The 23922-nt window shown below is 38.9% G+C and overlaps 1 protein-coding gene across 2 annotated transcripts; it reads left to right on the plus strand.

Annotated features, from left to right (window-relative positions):
* Positions 1-248: 248 nt before the first annotated feature.
* On the plus strand, positions 249-23309 carry LOC308095967 (uncharacterized protein). Of its 2 annotated transcripts, XM_080443162.1 has the most exons (13): positions 249-305; positions 2583-2653; positions 12042-12108; positions 15549-15606; positions 15993-16277; positions 18173-18434; positions 18729-19292; positions 19398-19567; positions 19645-19865; positions 20275-20458; positions 20930-21057; positions 21570-21708; positions 21745-23309. In XM_080443162.1, exons 5-13 carry the CDS (start codon positions 16002-16004, stop codon positions 21793-21795), a joined length of 1995 nt encoding a protein of 664 aa, XP_080299288.1. In that variant the 5' UTR covers positions 249-305; positions 2583-2653; positions 12042-12108; positions 15549-15606; positions 15993-16001; the 3' UTR covers positions 21796-23309. The 2 variants fall into 2 exon arrangements, with proteins under 2 accessions (XP_080299288.1, XP_080299289.1); XM_080443163.1 differs by having other exon boundaries at positions 252-305; positions 21570-23309.
* Positions 23310-23922: the final 613 nt, after the last annotated feature.

The following is a 23922-nucleotide window of genomic DNA, read 5'->3' on the forward strand; positions in this document are numbered from 1 at the left end:
TCCCCACCTTCCCTGTATTCTTTTATTAAGCACTTTGAACGGCCTTGTTGTTAAAATGTGCTGTTTTAACCTTTTTTCTACTGTGTGTGTGTGTGTGTGTGTGTGTGTGTGTGTGTGTGTGTGTGTGTGTGTGTGTGTGTGTGTGTGTGTGTGTGTGTGTGTGTGTGTGTGTGTGTGTGTGTGTGTTCGTGTGTTGTCTATGCAGGCTGGATGTGGTCAGAATCATCAGAACTATAAAACAGCTCCTTCCTGGTTTTGTCACGTCTCTCGTATCTCCTCAACCATAGAGACTAATACCTGCGCAGGTGAGTTTATACTGATCAATAATATCATGTATGAAGCTTAGAATATTTACTGATTAATAACATCCTACTGTACTATTATAAATCTTTCTATCCTACTTCCTAGTACAGTAACCTACTGTCCTATTTTTCATGTACCTAATTTTTCATGTACCGTTGGAGCTCCGCGGTAGGTAGAAAATATATAAGCCTATGAGATGTTCAAAATATAGACATGAACAAAGTCAGTAGGAGGGATTGGGATGAGAATTCCCCTATTTACAGTCGGCGCTCGTAAAGACAGTGATGTGACTGAAATGTGACTACTTGTCTGTCTGCCGTCTCCCCTCTGCCGTGTTAAAATTCAAGTGGGTTACCCATCAACTATTGAGAAAACAATCCAATCCAATCCAATCCACTTTATTTATAGAGCACATTTAAAAACAACAGTGTTGAACCAAAGTGCTGTACACTCAGTAAAATACTAAAATAAACAAGAGAACACACACAATGAACAAGACAACGATTGACACAATGCCTGGGGGAAGCAGCAGCTTCTCAATTTGAATTTTCAAATGCCAAGGAGAACAAGTGAGTTCCCACAACAAGAAGATATGTTGATAAAGGCATTCTATATATTTGGAAACATAGTTTTTTATTCAACTCTATATCGTCTCCATTCATGTAGGATCATTTTAAAAGTAGGTTAACTCTCATATCTTCTCATAGAGATTGCATTGACAGCAGCAGTACATCGTTCTAACGGACCTTGCGTGGGCGCAATGTCTCAATTGTGGGCGTGGATTTTGTAGTCCCTGTGTGTCTCTATGACAGCACTATCATCAGTGTTGTGTTGGATTCATGTTAACTCATTCAGTGCCCAGCTTATTTATGGAATTTTGGCTCTGAGTGCCACAGCCAAAATTCATTTAAAAAAAAAAAGTGCTTAGGTGCCGAGATACAGCCTTTTTCAGTAAGAAGTTAAACAAAGAGTGAATGGAGCAGCAAATCTTCAAATCATCATATCTTGGGTTCTGAATTATTATTTTTTGACGTCTTAGACGTGCAGTGGCACTCAGGGCTTATATCAACGTAGTGGCACTGAATGAGTTGTTAATGTGTATTTTCAGACATTTAACCACTTAAACTGTCAATACTTAGTAAATTTGACATTTCACTTTTTACTTAGTCTGCTCTTTTTTCCCCTCTACACCCAGTGGTGGAAAGTAACTAAGTACATTTACTTATGTACTGTACTTAAGTACAATGTTGAGGTGTTTTTACTTTACTGGAGTATTTCCAATTTTCAATACTTTTTCTTCTACTCCACTACAGTACATCTCAGAGGCAAATATTGTACTTTTACTCCACTACAATTATTTGAAAACTTTACTTTGTAGATTTTGATTATTATTACCCACCCATATATTACCCACTTCAGCCCTATATACATTTTGGCCATTTGAAAATAGCTGATCTACAAGCTCACAATACGTCGCGATGCAACGCATTGTGAGCTTGTAGATCTGCTATTTTCATTTTTATGTTGAAGACCCCTGATCTAGTCAATGGCAGTGGAATGAATGTCACACCGGGATATGGGATTAGAAGCCTTCTAGGCTGGGATCAATTTGTTTGCAGTAAAAGCATCAATGCTGCAATTTAGAAATACTCTGTTACAAGTAAACATCCGGAATTCAAAATGTACTTGAGTACAAAAGTACTGGCATCAAAATGTACTTAAAGTATCAAAAGTAGAAAGTATTCATTATGCAGAATGTCCCATTTCACAAGTTTTCAAATGTACAGTATAACAATCTTTTGAAAATAGCAGATCTACATGCTTCGCGATGCATTGTGAGCTTGTAGATCTGTTATTTTCAAATGGCCAAAATGTATGTAGGGCCAAAGTGGTTAATGTATGTTAATTATAATCAAAATCTACAAACTAACTAGTAACTCAAGTTTTCAAATAATTGTAGTGGAGTAAAAGAACAATATAGAACTTTGAGATATAGTGGAGTAGAAGTAAAAGTACAGAAAATTTGAAGTACTCCAGTAAAATAAAGTACAATACTTGAGTAAATGTATTTAGTAGACACTTAACCCCTACTAAAGATGGTGCCCAGATTTTCCTAGTGCCCACCTTCCCTGTATTGTTTTATTAAGCACTTTGAACGGAATGTGCTGTTTAACCTTTTGTCTACTCTGTGTGTGTGTGTGTGTGTGTGTGTGTGTGTGTGTGTGTGTGTGTGTGTGTGTTTGTGTGTGTGTGTGTGTGTGTGCGCGTGGAATCATCAGAAACAGCTCCTTCCTGGTTGACTGTGTAACTTCTCTCGTATCTCCTCAACTAGAGACTTCTACGTGAGTAGGTGAGTTTGTACTGATCAATAATATCATGTATGAAGCTTAAAATCTTTACTTATAAAACGTTCCTACTTCCTAGTACAGTAAGCCACTGTCCTACTATCATATAAGGCACCATTAGTTTAATGGGAGAGATTTGTCTCAAAATTATGCACAAATATTCCATGATTTACAAATGTGTTTCCATAATTCACAAATGTGTTTTGCAATCTGCAAACACAAATAATGTATTTGTGACTTTTGTAAATTGAATGGAATATTTGTAATTTTTACAAAAATGTATTATAGCCTACTTGTGTGTGCACAAAAGAGTTTACAAATGTATTTTCCTATCCGCAAACTTACTTGTAACTTGTAAGTTAGTATTGGAATACATGTGCTATGATTTTTACAAATATATGACTATTTGTAAATATATCATTTGCAATTTGGCGCATTTATCATAAAATGTCATCTGTAAATCATCAATTCTGCGTGTGAATTGTTGAATCTGCATTTGTGAGTACACTAGCACATGCATTCAGTTTTGAGATTATTTGATTTTATTTGTATATATTAATTATTCAAATAATCATAATTTTCATCATGTGCAGCATTAGATCTGCCACTCTGCTTCATTACAGTCAAGATACTCTTTCTTGACCCCCCTGTGGTTTTGTAATGGCCCAGTACTTTTCCCATATGCGTGTGTGTCTGTATCACAGCATTCGTGCCTCACACCCAATCTATGTGTGTGTGTGTGTGTGTGTGTGTGTGTGTGTGTGTGTGTGTGTGTGTGTGCCTGTGTGTATTGCAGCAGCGTCGTGCCCCCACACCCTAAGCAATCTATGTGAGCGTGTGTGCCTGTGTGTGTGGTAGTGATGCGCGGGTCGGGTTTTTTCATGACCCGCCCCGCCCCGTCACGCCGCGGAACCCAACCCGCCTCAACCCGCCCCGCGAACCCATATATAAATCTATGGCTCAACCCGCCCCGCGGGTCGTACCTATAATTCTGTAAAATCATGGTTAGAAAATAATCCCCAAGTGTATTCAAACTGTTTTATTATTTATTCTTATTCTTATTAGGAATAAAGACAAAACAAGAGCATGTGATCTTTTTTTTTTTTTTTGCGTGTGAGAGCGGCTGACCCGCTCACCCGTAGCCCGCATAATTGCCTCTGAAATTCTGACTCGACCAACCCGCGCCTCGGGTTGATGGGTTACGGGTCAACCCGCGCATCACTAGTGTGTGGTATTCTGCTTTCACCAGCCCAAAGTACAGGAAACATCTGCTATGTACGTCCCTTCTAAATTTCTTCATTTAACCAACTTCTGTTTTCCTCCTTGCTCCACTGTCACTGCTGCACAAACAGCTGAGTACAATTCAAACACATGATTAGACATAATACAGTATGGTCATAAAACAATAAAATAAACCAAAATAATATAATCACATTCTTGATTATTTCTTTAGGATCAAAAAAGTAATATTAAGGAAGGACCGACTCATAGTCATAGTCAGACCAAATCATAGTACATCATAGTAAAATGAGTTCAGATAATTAATATCACACTTTAGCATAATCTATAATTGGTTCTACGGTATAACACAACCAAATTATAGATTAGTTTACCACTGTTTGCCACTGAGTGACCAGTCCTGTCAACATCTCCTGTGTCATACGAGGTTATCATGACCCAATGCACGTCCAGTAACGTTGGCGTCCAGTAACCAGTAACTTTTTGTGTGTATGTTCTGCAGTAACATCCTGTCCCCAAGATGTTTGGGGAGCTTTACACACACAGCATTATGCAATAAGTGATTTGATTCATTCTGCATTATTGTAAGCTTATAAGCAAGGTTTATGAGCCCCGCTGTGCAATACTCTTTCCTATTAATTCTTCTCTTCTTTGAGCATCGTTTAGTAGGCCTAATAGGCAGACATGGAGACCATTATCACCTGCCCTGGGCTGGGATTTACCATAAGGGGTCCAAGGTACCCAAGGTTAGGGGAAGCAGGGTTGAAAGACTGATCTGAAAGCCATGTCTTTCGACACATAATGGGAACAGATATTATATATAAAGTGAACTATATTTAACCACTTAAACACTATATGGTTGACCGGAGGCCCTTGGGGCTTTATAGTGTCTTTTCCCTGGTGTTAGGTAGGACACCTAACAGGTTGACCAGTAGCCTTTCCTGAAGCTCGTACGTACGTCCAATATCTTCCCTGCTTAGTGGGGATTCACTCTTGGCTCCCATGCGGAAGACCCAGGTTCAAATCCCTGGTCTTACAGTTGTAATTAACCACTTGAATCGTAGCATTCCTATTCAGGGGCTAATAGTGAACATCTGATCTACAAGCTCACAACGTGTCACAAGTAACGTTATCATGCATGTTGTGAGCTTTTAGATCGGCCATTTTTGATAATTTGGTGTACAGAGAAAACAGGAGAGGGCCAATTATAGAGCCCTGGGGAATACGGTCAACTAAGTATATGGTTTAAGTTGTTTAGTCTCCACATCAGGAGAGGACATAAAACGTGGGATTACAGCTTTATTTGGGGCCTTATTTTCAGCCTGCTATGTGGCGTTCAAATCCAGTCCCATCACGCTGATCAGAGCAATGGTCACCGAGTTATGGCCATTTGAAATGTTAGACACTGCTATAACACTTCTGTAGTGCCACATAATGTGTGCACATTATTACATTATTTGTGTGACTATTGTAATGGCAGATCCCTGACCAGTTTTTATTTTGTTCAGCTTCCCAACTTTTACCCCAAATACCTATTTTTTCTGAAACCCCTCCTGTCTATCTAATTAGTGGCAGTGCCCACATGGCTGTAATTGCCATGGGGGTGGGGGTGGGGCAGTCCAAGCACACGTAAGGATATGCAGGTATTTGTGAGTGAATCTCACCAAAAGAGTGTGAAGCTTGTCTCAAACTGAATGCGTGTGTTGGTGTACTCACAAATGCATATTCAACAATTCACACACAGAATCGATTCTTTACTAATGATATTTTATGATAAATGCACACAAAAATGCAAATGTACAATATATATTTTTTTAAATTACAAATTCCTTTTATACAAAAGTCACAAATAAATAATTGTAAATCATGGAAACACATTTGTAAATCATGGAATATTTGTGCATCATGGTATTGGATTCACAAATAATTTTGAGACAAATCTCTCCCATTAGTTTAGTGCAATTTCACAATGTGGTGACTCTCCTGAACCAAAGGTGCAGACCGGCACAAACATGAAGAATGTGCATTTAAATTGTTTAAAAATATTTTAAACTGCAATAGAGACTTTGTTATTAAATGTGTCTCTCTAATAGACTATATATTTAGTCGAGTTTACGCAGCCTAAGGCCATTAGCAGTACAATGAGCACTATAACTATAACCATAAAAATATAGTCAAGTGGATGGCTGAGTTCACACCGATTATAAAAAATGATACAATGGTGAACGATATAGTTGTAGTTGTCTTTATGGTTATAGTGTGAATGTCACTTTAGACCAGGAAACATACCTCTCTCCTCTCCTGTACCACAACCTGGTGGCCTTCCAGGTTGGTATGATATAATATCACATCTGTACAGGGTGTTGAAACTATCTGGGCCGTAGATCTGCCTTTGCTCCATGTAGATCTGCTGAATTGAGGCTTTGGAAATCAAGGCTTTATCATTTCAATTGTGTGAATATTTAGACAAGTGGTTACCAACCTTTTCCGGATCAGAGCCCACCCATGTTAAGTGGTCAGATGGTGAGCTGCGTGGTCCGGGTGACCAGATCCAAACTGTTAATTTGAGGGACAGAAGTACCGCTTTTGTGGGACAATGCGGGGTGAGGGTGGGGGGGATTAATAGCAAATTAGTTGCTATTATATGTCTTGATGTCATATTCGACCATAGGCTTAATATTGCCTATCATTTTGTTATTAAAACCCTCTGGCGTCTCACATTTTGTTTTAAAAATGCACATTTTGGTCATGGGTGGTATGGCCGACTTCAACATGCAACAAATTAAACAAGCTTGTAAATAACTGTTCTAACTTCATTCTATATTTGAATTATTGTTAGAATGGACAGCATTCTCTACAGCTCCTGTAGTATCTATTTCACTTTTGATTAGATTAACCACAATGTTTAATAAAAGCATATTAGGCTCTGTGAGCAGCAGCCATATTCTCACTTCCTTTTCTCACTTCCACTTCCCTATTCTCACAGGTGTTACCAATGATACTAATGAAGGCTCTGTTCCATTTAGTGTAGCACAGTGGTTCTCAGACTTTTTTTATTTATTTCAAGGCCCCCCATAACTCTGAGTGTACACATTTGTACACCCTCAGAGTTACATACAGTATCCATAAGGGTCAATTTGGAACCCCCTCCTGGAACCATGAGGGTACCTGGACCACACGTTGAGACCCACTGGTGTAGCAGAGTGTTTCCAGTGAGCCAACATGCACAATATCTGCACCCTGACCCTGTTTGACCAGAATGGAACTGAGCCTTCATTAGTATCATTGGCAACACCTGTGAAGGAAGTAAGAAAGAGGCCCAATTTCTTCACAATACGGCTGCTGTGCATAGAGCCTATTTATTCACGTGCTGCTAGAGCAGTGTTGTGTCCAGTGTTCACTTGTTGTGAAGGGATCTCTTGTCACCAGTGTTGCTATGCTCATTTGGGCGTCAGTACGCAGTGTATTTTAATGACGTGACGCGCACGTCGCTTAACACCTACACTTCAGGTCAAACAATGGACAATTGATATGCATCTAGGCTAATTCCTATGTTAATGTACAATACCTGGTGTGAGTCGGGAGCCTTTGTAAACTTCGTTGAGGTGTGAATTTAAACTTGTTTTAAATCTATGCGTGTGCCTGCGCGTGCTCCTGGTCAAATAGGTTCCTGCACGCCGTGCAAGGCCGTCCTATGAGCATTGCACCCCTGCTTGTCACTGAGTTGCATCGCGGCAACACAACCCGTCTAGTTTGCTGTATGTATGCTCATGTTAAGAGCTTCAGCACACCTCTCTACATCTGTGCATTGATTTATGACTGATGAGGCTTTATTTCTCTCTTAAAGAGGGTAATTAGAACGCTTTCTCCACACTGCCTGTGATGTAAGCTAGATTTTAATACGCACATTTGAACACTGATGTCTGGCAGTCACAGTGTGGGACAGCGTCTCAATTTGTGGGACGCCTGAAAAGTCATTTAGATGTGGGACTGTCCCACTTTGCGTGGGACAGTCCCTTGGTATTCATCCAGGCGGCGTGGATGAATAGCAGCACATTTAGGCGTACTATAGTGAAAGACACCTTTTCCATGCCGGCCGAGTAGGTTTAGGTGGGTCCTACGGTTCAGAGGTCACTGGATTTGTGTGTTTGACAGCACTGTGCTGTATGACAGCACTATCATCAGTGATGTATTGGATTCATGTTAATGTGTATTTTCAGACATTTAACCACTTAAACCGTCAATTTGACCTTTCACTTTTGACTTAGTCTGTTCATTTTTCCCCTCTACACCAAAACCTCTTTGCCAAAAATAGCCGATCTACAAGCTCTCAACACCTTGCAAGTGCGAGGCATTGTGAGCTTGTAGATCTGCTATTTTTTGGCTTTGACGTACCGTAAGTACAATTTTGAGGTATTTTTACTTTACTGGAGTATTTCCAATTTTCAATACTTTTACTTCTACTCCACTCGATCTCAGAAGCAAATATTGTACTTTTACTCCACTACAATTAAATAATTGTAGTGGAGTAAAAGTACAATATTAGCCTTTGAGATATAGTAGAGTAGAAGTAAAAGTACAGAAAAATGGAAATACTCCAGTAAGGTAAAGTACAGTACTATGTATTTAGTTACCACTGGCTCTCAGCAATGTGTTGAAGTGTCGCTGAGAAAGACACTTAACCCCTACTGTGTGTGTGTGTGTGTGTGTGTGTGTGTGTGTGTGTGTGTGTGTGTGTGTGTGTGTGTGTGTGTGTGTGTGTGTGTGTGTGTGTGTGTGTGTGTGTGTGTGTGTGTGTGTGTGTGTGTGTGTGTGTGTGTGTGTGTGTGTCAGTACAAAAGTATTGGCATCAAAATATACTTAAAGTACCAAAAGTAAAAAACGTGTTATGCAGAGTGTACCGTTTCACATGTTATCATTATGTCTAAAATGTATAATAATCTTTTTAAAATAGCCGATCTACAAGCTCACAACGCCTCACATTGTGATGCATTGTGTGCTTGTAGATCTGCTATTTTCAAATAGCCAACGTTTAAATAGGGCTGAAGTGGTTGAGGATGTAATAATAATCTAAATCTACAAAGTAACTAAAGTTTTCAAATAATTGTAGTGGAGTAAAAGTACAATAATATTTGCCTCTGAGATTTAGTGGAGTAGAAGTGAAAGTATAGAAAAAAATGGAAATACTCCAGTAATAATAATAAAGTCTATTATTGCAATAGGTCTATAATAATAATAACAATAAGGGTAATAATAATAATAATAATGATGATAATAATAATAATAATAATCCTTGAATTGAATAGCATCAATTTCTCCAACATAATAAAGTTCTCGACATATATAATACTTTAATTCCGACCTGAACTCTACCGCAGATAGATAGATAGATAGATAGATATAGATAGATAGATAGATAAAGGGGTTTTAATATAATTTCCATGGGCAAAAATGACGGTTTTAATGTAATTAATTTTTTCTTAAATTATTTATTCACCTTGGAGCAAGCAATAACGTGGGGGTTAACTGCGTGTCTGTGTTTGTATTACAGCCGCAGACTTTTGACAGACATAACAATAATAATAATAATCCTACACTTTGCAGAGAAAAAAGTATTATATTATAAACCATACATTAACCACTTCAGCCATATTTTATACATAGGCGATTTGAAAAATAGCCGATCTACAAGCTCACAATGGGAGCTAAATGGGATAACTTCATGAGCTGCCGAGCGGTCCGTGCGTCGGTCTGGAGCCTGGCACACTGGTCTAGCTGGCGACCTAGCTGGCAGGCGACGTGCGTCGGGACCTAAGGTCGCTGAGGTCGCGACTTTAGCGACCTAGGCTGGGTCACGACTGGCGAGGTGCGTCGGGACTTTAGCGACCTAGGTCACAACCTCAACGAGGTTGCAAATGATCTCCACTGCCAAACGATTGATTGATTGATGTACTTTATTTAGTAAGACATGAGAACGGTACATGACAGTACATAACAGTACATGGAAATACAAATTCACAATACAAGGTCTACTAAACTGGAAATCTCATTAAGCACGCAGCTTGTTTAAGATGAGAACCCCATGCACACAAATCATGATGAGTGCCACGGTGGTGCCACGGTGGCCAACAGCCCAACAATGGTAGCGTACAGTAGGCTGTTGTGTATTATATAAGTATAAGTAGTACATTATTATGTCACAGCATGGACTTACGTGCGTAATTACGCGCAAGAAACCCTGGCTTGATATCCTTTGATAGACAGATTATTATGACGTGGGGGGTGTGTGTGTGTGGGGGGGGGGGGGATTAATGAAGGAATAAGTATTTGAAATCCCACCTAAATTGGGAGTGGAACATGACTCGTTCATGGCCGTACTGCGTAATTGTCCGCTCTATTTTCGTTCGATAGACAGAAAATAAATTACATAAATAAATACACCAAATGAAAATATAAACTTGACAGATCATAGAAAACTTTGAAATACAAGAATCCATTGATTACTGACAGAGTTCTGCCTTAGTGAAATGTCAACTCCTCTCCATGGCTGTTTGAAAATAGCCGATCTACAAGCTCACTATTTAAAAAATATTATGGGTGACCCCTTAGAGGGGGGGGGGGGGGGGGGGCGCACGTGGGGGGGGGGGGGACGCGCACATGGGGGGGGGATTGTGTTAACTACGGGAACAGAGGACTGCACAAAAGGCCACGGTGAGCTTACCATTAGAGTCGTTGGTCAGGCGCAATATGCGTCGACCTGCCCAACTTGGTCGTGCCATGGCCGACGTGGTCGTGGCGTGCCCGACCTGGTCGTGGCGTAACCGACCTGGTCGTGGCGTACCCGACCTGGCCGTGGCGACTCTAAGGAAACGACTAGCGACTAAGGAACCGACTATCACGACCTAGGCGACTTCAGACACAACCTGAGTCGAGTCGGTGGCAGATTTCGCCTTTCCTGCTTTTTTCCCCTCTAATACCAAACCTCTTTGCCAAAAATAGCCGATCTACAAGCTCTCAACGCCTCGCAAGTGCGAGGCGAAGAGAGCTTGTAGAGCTTGTAGATCCGCTATTTTTGGCTAAAGTTCTCCTCAGAATAGGGATGCTATAGGGTTCAAAGTGGTTAATGTAAAAAAAAAATGCTATCACACAAAGGTTTGGTGGGACCCCCTGTAGTAATTCTGAGGACCCTCTATAGGGGTCCCGGACCCCCTGTTGAAGACCCTTGATCTAGCCAATGGCAGCGGAATGAATGTCACATGATATGGGATTAGAAGCCTTCTAGGCTGGGATCAATTTGTTTGCAGGTTGACCCCATTTCCAAGCATTTTGGGGCGGCCATAGCTGAATGGTTAGTGAGCCCACCTAGAACTCTGGAGGTCCTGGAGGTCCCAGGTACAATTCTAGCTCTCAGCAGTGGTGGAAGAAGTAATCACATTTTTTATTCCAGTAAAAGCATCAATACTGCAATGTAGAAATACTCTGTTACAAGTAAAAGTCCGGAATTCAAAATGTACTTGAGTAAAAGTACGAAGGTACTGGCATCAAAATGTACTTAAAGTACCAAAAGTAGAAAGTACTCATTACGCAGAATGTCCCATTTCACAAGCGTTTAAATGTATATAAAAAAAATGAAAATAGCAGATATAAAAGCTCACAATGCATTGCGAAGCGACGCATTGTGAACTTTTAGATGTGCTATTTTCAATTGGCCAAAATGTATGAAGGGCCGAAGTGGTTAATGTATGTTAATAATAATCCAAATCTACAAAGTAACTAAAGTTTTCAAATAATTGTAGTGCAGTAAAAGTACAATATTTGCCTTTGAGATATAGTGGAGTAGAAGTAAAAGTACAGAAAATTGGAAATACTCCAGTAAAGTAAATAAAGTACAGTACTTAATACAGAGTAAATGTATTTAGTTACCACTGGCTGTCAGCAATGTGTGGAAGTGTCGCTGAGAAAGACACTTAACCCCTACTAAAGATGGTGCCCAGATTTCCCTAGTGCCCACCTTCCCTGTATTCTTTTATTAAGCACTTTGAACGGCCTTGTTGTTAAAATGTGCTGTTTTAACCTTTTGTCTACTGTGTGTGTGTGTGTGTGTGTGTGTGTGTGTGTGTGTGTGTGTGTGTGTGTACTGGCTGGAATCATCAGAAACAGCTCCTTCCTGGTTGTGTCATTTCTCTCTTCTCTCCTCAACTATAGACTTCTACCTGCGCAGGTGAGTTTATACTGATCAATAATATCATCTATGAAGCTTAAAATATTTACTGATTAATAACATCCTACTGTACTATTATAAATCTTTCTATCCTACTTCCTAGTACAGTAACCTACTGTCCTACTATCCTATAAGGCACCATTAGTTTAGTGCAATTTCACAATGTGGTGACTCTCCTGAATCAAAGGTGCAGAACGGCGCAAACATGAAGAATGTGTTTAATTGTTTAAAAATGTTTTAAACTGCAATAGAGACTTTGTTATTACATGTGTCTCTCTAATAGACTATATATTTAGTCGATTTTACGCCACATAAGGCCATTAACAGTACACTGAGCACTATAACTATAACTATAAAAATATAGTTTAAAAAATCAGTCAAGTGGATGGCAGAGTTCACACCGATAATAAAAAATGATACAATGGTGAACGATATAGTTATTGTTATCTTTATAGTTATAGTGCTCAGTGTGAATGTCACTTTAGACCAGGAAACATACCTCTCTCCTCTCCTGTACCACAATGACCTTCCAGGTTGGCAATGATATAATATCACATCTGTACAGGGTCTTGAAACTATCTGGGCCGTAGATCTGCCTTTTCTCTGCCCTTGGGAATACGGTCAACTAAGTATATGGTTTTAGTTGTTTTGTTGTTATTGTTACCTTAGGCGGCATAAAATAGACTAAATATACAGTCTACTAGAGAGACACATTTAATAACAAAGTCTCTATAGAGCGTGCCAAAAATCCTGAAGGGGGCGTCAACAAGTGTCTTTTGGTAGCAGCGGACATCTTTGAGGGGTATAAACCAGGTTGACTTAACATTGCCCAAAACAAACATGTCTGCGCTACTATGCCACGCCCCCCACCCCCCGTGGTGACGACGCGTTGGCACGGTCTATTGTAGATTAAAAGATTTTTAAACAATTCAAATGCACATTCTTCATGTTTGCGCCGGTCTGCACTTTCGGTTCACGAGAGTCACCACCACATTGTGAAATTGCAATAAACTAATATGGGGAGAGAAATAATTATACTTGTGTGTGCATTTATCATAAACTATCATTAGTAAAGAATCAATTCTGCATGTGAATTGTTGAATCTGCATTTGTGAGTACACCAACACACGCATTCAGTTTTGAGACAAGCTTCACACTCTTTTGGTGAGATTCACTCACAAATACCTGCAGATCCTTACGTGTGTTTGGACTGCCCCCACGCCCATGCCAATACAGCCAGGTGTGCACTGCCACTAATCAGTTAGACACAAGGGATTTCAGAAAAAAAATGTCATATTTGGCCTAATTTGGGGGTAAAAGTTGGGAAGCTCCGTTCAGCTTCCCAACTTTTACTTTAAAAAAAAAACATGGCACAAACACTGGGATCTGCCATGACAATAGTCACACAAAAAATTTAATAATTTGCACACATTATGTGGCATTACAGCAGTGTTATAGTCAAATGACCTTAACTCGGTGACCATTGATCTGATCAGCCGATAGGACTGGATTTGAACGCCACATAGCAGGCTGAAAATCTAGTCATCTATATTTTCCAATGCTGAATGGTTTAGATATATTGTAAAGCACATGCCTGCTTATGATATCTTGTGCTGGCATGTTACTGCATTATAGTAAGCTCCCACTTAACTTGTGCTGATGATTTGGTCAATATCTGTGTTTCTAGTGTCGGCTTGATCATGATGTAACTTTCCTCTTCTACCCAGAATTTGAACCCGGTTTCCTGCACAAGCGCTGATTTTTTTTTATACCACTGAGCTAATAGAGCCTGCCTGCTTGCTCAGGGGATAAATGTAATCTTGACCAGCAGGTCAAAATTCGTGTCAGATCCTGTGTCTAGGTGAGACATGACCTTGACCTTTGTCTCAATAGAAGAGCAGGGAGACAACATACAACCATCCCAATTGTATAAGTTATATTGTATTAACATACTCTACCATACAGATTGGACAAAATTACATTCTATTCATAAAAAAAAAAGTTACATAGTGCCGCTTTAACATATAAACAGCTAGCCAGCTACCTAGATTGTAACATAATCTGGCCACAGGAGAGCTGTGTAAATAGACATCACAACCTTACTAACATCTATGAAATCCACAATTTTACAGAGTTTCATTAGAAAACGTGCAACATCATTTTATGCCGCCTAAGGCCATTAACAGTACACTGAGCACTATAACTATATAAATATAGTTTTAAAAGTCAAGTGGATGGCAGAGTAAGAGTTCACACCGATTAAAAAAAAAATACAATGGTGAACAATATAGTTATAGTTATCTTTATAGTTATTGTGCTGCTCAGTGTGAACGGCACTTTAGACCAGGAAACATACCTCTCTCCTCTACTGTACCACAATGGCCTTCCAGGTTGGTATGATATAATATCACATCTGTACAGGTTCTTGAAACTATCTGGGCCGTAGATCTGCCTTTGCTCCATGCAGATCTGCCAAATTGAGGCTTTAGAAATCAAGGCTTTGTCATTTCAATTGTGTGAATATTTAGACAAGTGGTTACCAACATGTTCCGGATCAGAGCCCACCCATGTTAAGTGGTCAGATGGGAGAAGTTCTTGGAAATGTCATAATGAGCTCAAGATTCAGATAGGCTTGTTAAAATGTTTCTCTTCCCTGTCTTCCTGCTAGCTGTCCTACTGTCTGTCTCTCCTGTCTCCGTAATAGCTGTCCTTCCTGTCTGTCTGTCTGTCTGTCTCTCCTACACTGTCTCTCTACTAGCTGTCCTACTGTCTGTCTCTTCTACACTGTCTCTCTGTTAGCTGTCCTACTGTCTGTCTGTCTCTCCTACACTGTCTCCTTCTCCTCGAGCAAGAGAGCAACACCATGTACAGATTGCTCAAACCAATATTGCAATGTACTGTATACAAGGTATCTGTTACATGATGACTTATTGTATTTTTTATTATTATGTTGATGTTTCTATTGCTGCAATAGTATTTATCGATGCTGTCGGGCAAAAACCTCATATCTCCATATTTCAACTTTTAAATGGTTTTTCGTAAATGATCGCCCTACTTCATCATACTTCAGTGTCACACAAAAGTAGCAAAACAGACCAAAGTACAACACAGAGCGTCACATTGTGTGTTTAAATTTGTATTTCAGCAGGGCCGGATCTACCATATGGGCACTTTGGGCACGTGCCCAGGGGCACCTGGGCATCAGGGGGCAAAAAAAACGTTTTTTTTTCACATTTTTTTTCCCCACAGTGTCAAATTAGCTAGATTAGAGAAAAAAAGAAACCTAAAAAAAAATCATGAGGTGGGGGGGGGCATTGCAGTTCCAGTGCCCAGGGGCACTGAGAGGTGTTAATCCAGCCCTGTATTTTAGTACTGTAGAGTTTCAACTTCTAATATTTGTATTTCTGTCTTCCTCCCGCCTATCTCTGTTGTTCTCTTAGGTGGTTAAAGTTTGCCATCTAGTGGACAATTTGTGGAATCTCAGACTGTAAATCACAGGTATGTCCTTATGCTACATTTGGATATTTGTACAGATCCTCTTCATGTGTGTATGTCCCATCTAATGTAATATTATGCATAGTAGCAGTATTTAATGAGAATGGCTTTACTTTCATTGACCTATGTGTCTGTTAATCTAAAACAAATCCTGATATCCCTATATGTTGGGCCTGTCATTATACTGTAGGTGCAAACCTTCAAACGTTTTCGAGATTGTAGATTGGCTATTTTTGCCGCACGACACCATCGTATGACAAAATATAAATACGATTTAAGAGGTTAATGTATATTCCATTCCATGATGTGTGTAACTTAACAACTAAATCTTCGCACCCAAAGCTTTAAGAGAATGAAGCTGAGATGTTGACACCCTCTGTTTGTACCAGGAATCAGCCATGGAGACACTTAAGGGCCTTATGTTGGATACTCTGGAGGAGCTGGACAATAATGAGTTCATGACGTTCAAGTGGTATCTCAATCAGCCTGGTAACGTTGAAGGCCTCCCGCCGCTCTCAAAGTGGCGCCTGGAGAACGCTGAACCGACGAGGACTGTTGATCTCATCATCAAGTACTACACCAGTAATGGAGCTCAGGTCATGGTGAATGTTCTGAAGAAGATCAGGAGGAATGATCTACTGGTCAGGTTTTTAGATAAACCCAACGTACATGAGGTATGTGCACTGTCCAGAAACTGAACACAATGGTTGTTGTGTCTGAAAGCAGTCACTAGTTCAGTAAACACTGATGTACACGAGCACAACTCTGCATCACACATGCACATGATTTCATACACAGACACTTGGCAATGATTTAAGTTATAATACACTGCAACCACACACACACACACACACACACACACACACACACACACACACACACACACACACACACACACACACACACACACACACACAAGCAGATGAAAGATTAAAACATGGAGCAAATTGAAAGGAGTAAAAGTATGCAAATGGTGAAGAAATGCTCAGTTAAGTTAAAAGCCTTTATTTTGTAATGGCTTTGATTGGCAAAGTTAAAAAACTTACATGTGACCAATGTGTTTCGGGCTCAAGGGCCTTCATCAGGGTCCAATAATCATTTACATGTGTTGACCTACAATTGAACCCTTTCCAAAGAGCATCTGTTTTCAGTTTCTGATAATTAAAGACCCACGCAGCGCAGCGCTTTCTTGTTTGTTTATTCAACACAATTATAGAGCTGTGAAGTAACCTATCAGCAACCCTCCAGCGTCCATACAGCCACACACCACCAGACTATTATCAACTTATTGGTGTAAGAAGGCTGGCATACGTACAACATAACAAAAATAAACAATAACATAAATAAATAGTAACGCTAAATAATGCCAAGACAAGAATAGAACAAAAATAAAACAACTACATCAACAATAAAACTAAGCAGTAGTGGCAGTCAGTGTAAGTGAGTAAAGTAGTAAAGTAAATAAGTAATAATATTATGTAAACACATTAAGGAAGGCTCAACACGTGGAAGCGGGGGTCACTATAGAATGGGACATAAAGTGTATCAAACAGAGGGTCAGACACACAGCAGATTTGGCCTCAACTTAAAATCTAAAATGAACAGCTACCAGAGCATTACACATAACCGTTACAACCTGTCGTACCAGAGACCAGAGGAAAAGCTGCATGTTAAATGAAGCTTTCCCTCCCATCGGGGGCCCGCTTCAAGACTAATGTGCAAACTACGATGTAACCACAGCTCGCCACAAAATACCCCTTATAGTTATCACTTTTTACTGTGTAGGTCAGAGTGTTGTAAGGTAATGTTAGTACTCGATTCCACTCTTATGACCTTCTTAATGTTTTCCTCTATGTCTGTCCCAATTGGTCCCTCAGCCATTCATCACATGACACTGTGTTAGCCTCAGTCTCCCTGTGCCGTTTCTTAAACATAATGTTCTTTCTCTTACAGTATATCACTCAAAGCCTATGGAAACATTCATATTGTCCTCTCCCAGGCTCACTCAATAATGTCCCTTTCAAGAGGGCATTTCATTATCAATCCACTTGATGAGGGCATTCATTTACTGTCTTTATCACTAGCAGTCATGATTGCACAAGGTAGCCGGAGGAACACCAAGTTTCACTGTGTGCATATGCAAATCATGACAGGAAAAAACATTGAATAACCTCCATATAAAACATACTATCTTTGGTCAGCCACCTGGAATGTGACAGGTTACTTCTGCAAGGCACAGTATCAGGGAGTAAAGTAAAAACAAATATTTTTTAATTACAATATATTTAAAACATATTTTTTTGAAACTATGGTAATTATATTAAAATCAAAATTAGCACACACACACACACACACACACACACACACACACACACACACACACACACACACACACACACACACACACACACACACACACACACACACACACACACACACGCACCCTGCTCTGAGCAGTCAGACCATTCATACATGCAGTAAGTGTTTAATCTATATGGCTTTGTTTTAACCCTAACCCAAAGCATAAAGAGAATGAATCTTAGATGTCAACATCCTCTGTTTATTCCAGAAATCAATCACGGTCACACTTGGGGAACGTATCATGGAAACTCTGGGTGAGCTGAAAACCACAGACTTGGAAAAGTTCCAGCGTAACCTTGCCCTTAAGGCAATACCAAAGGAAGAGCTGGGTAGAGCTAACAGGCCAGACACTGTCGACCTGATAATGGAGTACTACCCGGATGCTGCAGAACAGGTCGTAATGAATGTTCTACAGCAGATCCTCAAGGATGATGCTGATACACTGGAGCGGCTTCTAGACATACTCAAAGGTAGGTGAAGAATTAATGCTATTAAAACATTAAGGCTATTAACATTCCTGTAGATTGTAGTGGTAATTCATACACGTAACGTGTGACGTAACGTGACATAACAGAAACATATTTTGGGACATTCTGAATCTTCACCTGTTAACATTACAAACGCAAGCAGTGCCCACAAGCCACATTTAATATGTAGGAGACGTATGTACAGTATATGTATAAGCCTATAAAAAAACTGCCCAAGCAATGTAATCAAACCAAACCAAACTCAGAATTTGACATTTCCATGACTACCATCAACAGGATCCAATAAGAAGAAAAGGACAAGAAATCAAGAGGATCTGAGCAATGACCCTGATGCTAGTTCATCAACAATACCACGAAAATGGGTCCCAGTCAGTAAGAAATGGAGGGAACAGTTAGAGAAGCTTGCAAACATGGATGACAGTGAAGTTAAAAAAGTTAAGAGTCTTGTGTTTGGGGAAGATAAAGAATTCCGCATAGGACAGGGAAGTAATGGAGTTGAGGTCTTCTTGGGGTTAAGAGATGATGGCACTGAAGTTGCAGTGAAGAGAATGTCTAATACCCACGACATGTACAACGACCTGAAGAATGATGAACTATATCTACGTCTTCCAGAGCTTGATGATCCTTCGATTGTACGATACATTGACTTTGTAGAGGATAAGGGCTATGGGTACCTTGCTCTTCAGTTATGTGAATACACACTGGAAGAATACATCACTAAACTTCTGGAACAGGAGAGGAAACAGCTTGCAAAACAGTTCCTCAATAGCTTAAGAATTCTTCATTGTCAGGGTAGTGACATTCTCCACCGGGACATCAAGCCTCAAAATGTCTTGATCGGTAAGAAAACAAGCAAATCATATCAGAATTATAAACAACTGTTCTTAATTTATTTAGCTTAATCTAAAACCTGTTATTATATTGATCTACCAACTTTCCCCGCAGACAGTCAAGGCAAGGCAAGATTGGCGGATTTTGGAATAAGCCGACGAATAGACAAAGGAAAAAATACCTGTAAACCCACAGGCGCTGCAGGAACACCATGCTGGATGGCAAAGGAGACTTTGGATACAAGTGATGCTGAAATAGGTTATAAAAGAAGCACTGATATCCAGGTTAGTTTTTTATCTGTGAGAACAATTTAATTCATGAGAAATACATAAAAATGTCTTAACTAATTTTCTTTCTTAAGCCGGCTGGGATGTTGATATATTACATCCTTTCTGGAGGACACCATCCTTTTGGCCACGGCATTAGATGTGAAGTCAACATTTCGGAAGACAAGCACAAACTGGATCATGTTGATGACATGGTTGCTAAGGATCTCGTTGAGTGGATGATCCATGGAGAACCAGAGGAAAGACCTACAGTGCAGCAATGCTTGGCTCATCCCTTCTTTTGGCCAAACACATGGTACGAGTTTTTGATCCACACATCATTCATTGATCTATAAACACTATTTCAGCATATTATGTTAATCTGTTTTATCAGAAAGTAAGGTACTCATATATTACCAATATGTTTGAAGAGAATCAGAATCAGAATCTACTTTATTGTCACATCACTGCTTTACAGTTGTAAAGATGTAACTTACGCAACATTTTTTTTTGCATAGGTTTTTTTCATTGGTAGGCCTACTTAGGTCCACATAGTGGCAGGTGCATGATTAGACATAATAACAATAATAACACATAGGGTAGAAAGTAACTGCACATGTAAAAAAAAGATACACATGGCAGGTCCACAGATAAAGTGAAGTGTGCACACAGAAGAACATATCTACATAAAGAGTAGACTCATGTTTTCACTATTTTCTTCCCAGGAGAGTGGAGTACTTGAGAAGGATTGGAAATGAAAAGGAAGTTGAGAAGTATCGAAAAGCTGAACAGAACGAGAACAAGGCCAAGGATGAGAAGGAGAAGAAACTCATCAGGTCATTGAAGGTCCTCATCCCTGCATTAGAGCAGTATGCTGAGCAGGGACAGTTCAACGCATGGAAACAAAAGGTTAGTTTATTACTAATAATATGAGAAAACTGTATGACCACACGTTTACCTTTATTTTTTTATGTAATTCATTCTTTCTGTTCTTTATTTCTCTTTAAATGCATTTAATGACTTTAAATGCCTTTGTTTGTGAAATATACAAATAAACCTTTCTAAAATAACTAAAGTATAATTTCAGGCTCACATCCATCTTTAAGTTCTCAAGTCCATTTGAAGTTATACTGTGTGTTTTTAAGTGGTACTTTGTGTTAAGTGGTACTGTGTGTTTTTAAGTTGTACTCTGTGTTAAGTTGTACTGTGTGTTTTTAAGTTGTACTGTGTGTTTTTAAGTTGTACTGTGTGTTTTTAAGTTGTACTTTGTGTTTTTAAGTTGTACTGTGTTTTTAAGTTGTACTTTGTGTTTTTTTAAGTTGTACTGTGTGTTTTTAAGTTGTACTTTGTGTTTTTAAGTTGTACTGTGTGTTTTTCCAGTTCAGAGAAGCAGAGGAGGAGACCAGGAAGTTGTTTGAGGAGATGGATGCATATCAAAAGAAGAACGAGTTCTACTCTGACAACTCATTTGGACTGCTGCGCTTCATACGCAACCTCCATGCACACTAGTAAGTTGAATTACATCAAAAGAAAGATAAGTCACTTCCATTCATTTATGAATAAAGACATATTTGGTTTATTTTATTCTAAATGAGTGGAGCACTTCTATGGATAAAAAACAAAACAAAACAATAAACACACACACGCACGCACATACGCACAGTGTGTGTGGGGTATTCTCCTAGAATTCACACACACAGAGTACACTACAATTAGGACATCCATAAAATACATCATAGCCTCACATTATGTGATGAGAACTGTCAAAGTGTCCACAGGACAAAGAAAATACATACATTGTTTTAATTAAAATAATATACATTATCTATTGAATATTGTCTATTAAGAGCCATGGAACTAAATGACTAGTTTGACTATTTATACAAGCAGACATCAGACCATATGGCAGCCATAGTGATATGATTGTAATTTAATTTAATTGATTGTGATATCACTATTGTTGTGAATGTGGTCACCATCAGAAGTAGTGATTTGAATGAGCACTGCTTTGTGTTCACAGTGCAGAGGCTGCAGCTCGTATCAACCTGATGGAGATGTTCCCTGGTCTGTTTGGATACGTTTACAAGTTTGCCAAAAAACAAGACTGGAACTCAAGGCCCGCCCTGAAGGAAATGTTTGACTTCTGTCCCAGATGTGCGGTCACTTCCTGAACACAGTAGAAGATACAGTATCAGCACGATATTGAGAGTCATGTTCCATTCTACCAGTGTAAGAATCAGGACTAATAGACTCAAAGTGCCTTTTTTTTAAAACTTTTTTATTGCAATTCGTTCATGGTTTCAATTATCTTTTTTATGTTTTATATACACCCAATGATGCAAACGAGCTAATTTAGAACAAAGTAAAACAAAAACATAATTACACAATATTGATCTAAATTCAACATTTAAATCCATACAGTATATCTGTATTCGTCAATACGTCTCATTCGACTTCCAAAGCAACCAAATCAATAATTAATAGTAATTCACTCAAAGTGACCTGAATCATGAATTGAGATTCTAAAATGCCATTAAGCCTAATAGATATTTCCCCCTCTATATTTGTTCTCCTGTTTATTATAATCTTTATGTGTTTTATACAATGTTTTATTTCCTTGTGAATTACTTGTTGCCGCTGTCGGGCAGTAACTTTGTATTCCCATGTCATAGTGTTTTATACTTTGTCGTATGACGGTGTCATGCAAAATAAGTGAAAATAGAAGATCTACAAACTCAGAACGTGTTGCGATGCTACAGTACAACATTTTTTAAAGTTTTGGAAAAAGGTTTTGTGGTTAAGTCTGTCTGGTTTTATAAATATTTAACCAACGAAAAATATTAACGAGCTTGTGACTAATAATCATCAGAACACTGGGTCTTATTTCTATTTCCTGAAATGTAATTATTTTTATATACAAGTTATCCACCCGACAGTGTCAATATGATATATAAAAAAAGAAAGTTTAATGTGCCTTGATATTCTACTGCTATCTCTATTCCAGTGGTTCTCAAACTTTACAGGCCGCCGCCCCCCAAAAGAATTATCAAATTGAAATTCATATTCAATTCATAATTCAATTTAGTTTGACTCAGTTCCACAGATAGATATTGTGAAAATAGCCGATCTACCAGACCCCAAGGCGTTGTGAGCTTGTAGATCGGCTATTGTCACAATTTTTGCCTATTAAGTTATATTTCACAATTTGGCCAATGTTTGACAATTTTTTATAGTATAGTTTTTCGATTACTATTGATGCTCTAATCTAATGGTCTTATTTATTTTCAATTGAGAGGTATTAAAAGGGTCTTAAAATGTGCAGATAACCCTGTTTACACTTATACTGTATGTTGATTTGTTTACTGTTGAGTGAGAAAACAATGTTGCACATTCATCAAATCTTCTGGGGACCCCCCAACATCATTTGGAGACCACCCTGGGGGTCCCGACCCACACTTTGAGAACCACTGCTGTATTCCACCTCTATCTCGACTCCATCTCAGGTTTTTCTGGAACTAGGAATGTATTTTGGTCTCTGGTCTTATAAATACAATGTCCTCATGTTTCACTAGGTGTGATCTATTGATAAGACTATATTCCAGACTTTTATTTCTGACTTTTCTTTACTTTTTAGATGTTTTTTTTTTTATAATCCAGCTGTTCCCAAACATTTTAGGCTTCGTATCCCCTTATACGTCCTGACAGGGTTCATGCCCCCCCCCCCCCCGATCCCCCACACCTTTAAAAAGCAACAACAAAAAAAGCTTCATTGCCTATTTAATGCCACTTTAAAGTGTAATCATTAAAGAAATGATATTAAATTAGCGCAGAAGTGCAATTGGCTGCATTTATTGATTTGTTGACATTATTTATTTTAATTAAAATAGTAAATTAACAAAATAAATGTTTTAATTGCATGTTTGAAAAATCCCTCTTGAAATATTTTTGTCAAAACGCTGCATTTTTTAATAAAATGTTATTGCATCGTGGCTATGAGTGTGTGACTCTGCTTTTTCCTTTATGTCATTGTCATGTCTTTATGGAGAGATATTAATGTGATCTTTATGTCTTGTGTTGAGACATCATATCCAGTGATAGTGTTCTTTATAGAGAGATATTAATCTGATCTTTATGTCTTGTATTGAGACATCATATCCAGTGATAGTGTTCTTTATATAGAGACATTAATCTGATCTTTATGTCTTGTATTGAGACATCATATCCAGTGATAGTGTTCTTTATATAGAGATATTAATCTGATCTTTATGTCTTGTGTTGAGACATCATATCCAGTGATTGTGTTCTTTATAGAGGGATATTAATCTGATCTTTCATAACAGCTTCCTAGGAAAACAGAGCCCAGATAAATGGAC

The sequence above is a fragment of the Gymnoscopelus braueri genome, assembly GCF_963280865.1.
Source record: "Gymnoscopelus braueri genome assembly, chromosome: 11".
NCBI lineage: Eukaryota > Metazoa > Chordata > Actinopteri > Myctophiformes > Myctophidae > Gymnoscopelus > Gymnoscopelus braueri.